Source organism: Prionailurus bengalensis, chromosome D1 (genome assembly GCF_016509475.1).
Source record: "Prionailurus bengalensis isolate Pbe53 chromosome D1, Fcat_Pben_1.1_paternal_pri, whole genome shotgun sequence".
Lineage (NCBI taxonomy): Eukaryota > Metazoa > Chordata > Mammalia > Carnivora > Felidae > Prionailurus > Prionailurus bengalensis.
In genome coordinates, this window is record NC_057346.1 from 62,920,215 (window position 1) to 62,922,340 (window position 2,126).

At 41.7% G+C, this 2,126-nt stretch overlaps 1 protein-coding gene across 1 annotated transcript; it reads left to right on the top strand.

Moving 5' to 3' along the window:
- The first annotated feature begins 690 nt into the window (after positions 1–690).
- On the top strand, positions 691–1,692 carry LOC122482629 (olfactory receptor 56A3-like). The gene has a single exon (XM_043578944.1). It carries the CDS (start codon positions 691–693, stop codon positions 1,636–1,638), a length of 948 nt encoding a protein of 315 aa, XP_043434879.1. The 3' UTR covers positions 1,639–1,692.
- Positions 1,693–2,126: the final 434 nt, after the last annotated feature.

Genomic DNA, 2,126 nt, shown 5'->3' on the forward strand with positions numbered 1-2,126 from the left:
ATGTATAGAGGAGGAAAAATTTGACTATTTGGCAAGATCCTCACCTACATCATTAAATGACTGTTTACAGATTATGAAGATTAAGTACTTTATCTGCAGGGCATCATTGTTTAAATCTGTAATTAATGCAAACTACAGCTGAAAACTCAGAACAGGAGTGGCAGGGAGAGCTAGGGACACTTATCTGAATCCCATTTTGCCAGGCTGTACTACTTGTCTGTGTATATTATTACACTTCAGTTATCATGTGGTATCATATGTCTGTGTATATTATTACACTTCAGTTATCATGTGGTATCATATCTATATGATAATTAAAGAATAAAACACAAAAGGAAGAAACTTATAAGAACGATTTGGGTCACACCAGTCCAAAAGTAGTTTTCTAGGCAATTCTCTCCTTCTCTTTAGTTTCTGCAAAGAAATAACATGTTTGAACAAATCAAACATGTCTAAACAAACCATATATCCTCAGTCCTCTATACTGCTTAAATTGATAGGATTATCCCAGTAGCATGGCACAAAGGACAAACAGATGAATTCACATGACTCTGGATGACTTGCTAGGACTCAAGCATGTCACCTAGGTGAAGCAAATTGTTCTAAATCCATGTGTCATGTGTCACTAGCTAACTTTTATCCTAATTTTACAGACCACTACAAGAAAGCTGTAGAAATATATGACAAACTATGACATCACACCAAAATGGCACTATCTCCTCTGAGGTTTCAGACTTCCTCCTGAATTGCTTTGTCAGGTCCCACACCTGGCAGCTCTGGTTGTCCCTGCCACTCAGTCTCCTCCTCTTCCTGGCCATGGTGGCCAATAGTGTTCTCCTGATCACCATATGGCTGGAAGCCTCTCTGCATGAGCCCATGTACTATCTACTCAGCATCCTCTCCCTGCTGGACATCATACTCAGTCTCACTGTCATTCCCAAGGTCCTAGCTATCATCTGGTTTGACCTCAGGTCCATCAGTTTCTATGCCTGCTTCCTCCAGATGTTCATCATGAATGGCTTCTTTGCCATGGAGTCCTGTACATTCATGGTTATGGCCTATGACCGTTATGTGGCTATCTGTCACCCACTGAGGTACCCATCCATCATCACTGACCAATTTGTAGTCAAGGCTGCTGTCTTTATTTTGGCCAGGAGTAGTATTGTTACAATGCCTATCCCCATTCTCTCATCCCGACTCCATTATTGTGGGAGAAAGGTCATTGAGAACTGCATCTGCACCAATATGTCTGTCTCCAGGCTCTCCTGTGATGATGTCACCATCAATCGCCTTTACCAGTTTGCTATAGGATGGACTGTGCTAGGATCTGACCTCATCCTCATCTTTCTCTCCTACACCCTCATACTGAGAGCTGTGCTGAGACTCAAGGCAGAGGGTGCTGTGGCCAAGGCCCTGAGCACATGTGGCTCCCACTTCATCCTTATCCTCTTCTTCAGCACCATCCTTCTGGTCTTCGTGCTCACTCTTGTGGTGAAGAAGAAAGTCTCCCCTGATGTGCCAGTCTTGCTCAACATCCTCCACCATGTTATCTTCTCAGCCCTCAACCCTATTGTGTATGGGGTGCGAACCCAGGAGATCAAGCAAGGAATCCAGAGATTATTAAAGAAAGGGTGCTAATAAGGACAACAGGATCTCTGCATTCCTGAGTTTTGAATCAATAATGGGTGAGGGGGTTGATATTCACATCCACGAGTTGCAATCTCAAAGTGGGTAAATTGGATAACGTGTCTTCTTTAATAAAACTTAAGTTTCATTGTAATTTCTTTTTTTTTCTCACTTCTCCCTTAGGACTATCGTTGACCCCTTTTGATTTTCCCCCAAAATATCCTATTTTGACAAAATACTGGGAATCCTTGGGGGACAGGTTCTGAAGTGAAAAATTTATGTTCCTGAGTATACAGCTGTTAATATGTCATGCCTTTGGAGTTGAATATACAACTGTGGACATTTTGGCTTACAGTTGTATAATATGTAATGCATTCTTATTCTTATTTCCACAGAAGGGAGCATATTAAAGACAAAGACATAGGCGTGAAATTTCAGTCCTGAATGATGGATCATTACTGCTGATCCTAATTGGGTCTCCATTTGGGTGGTGATTCAAA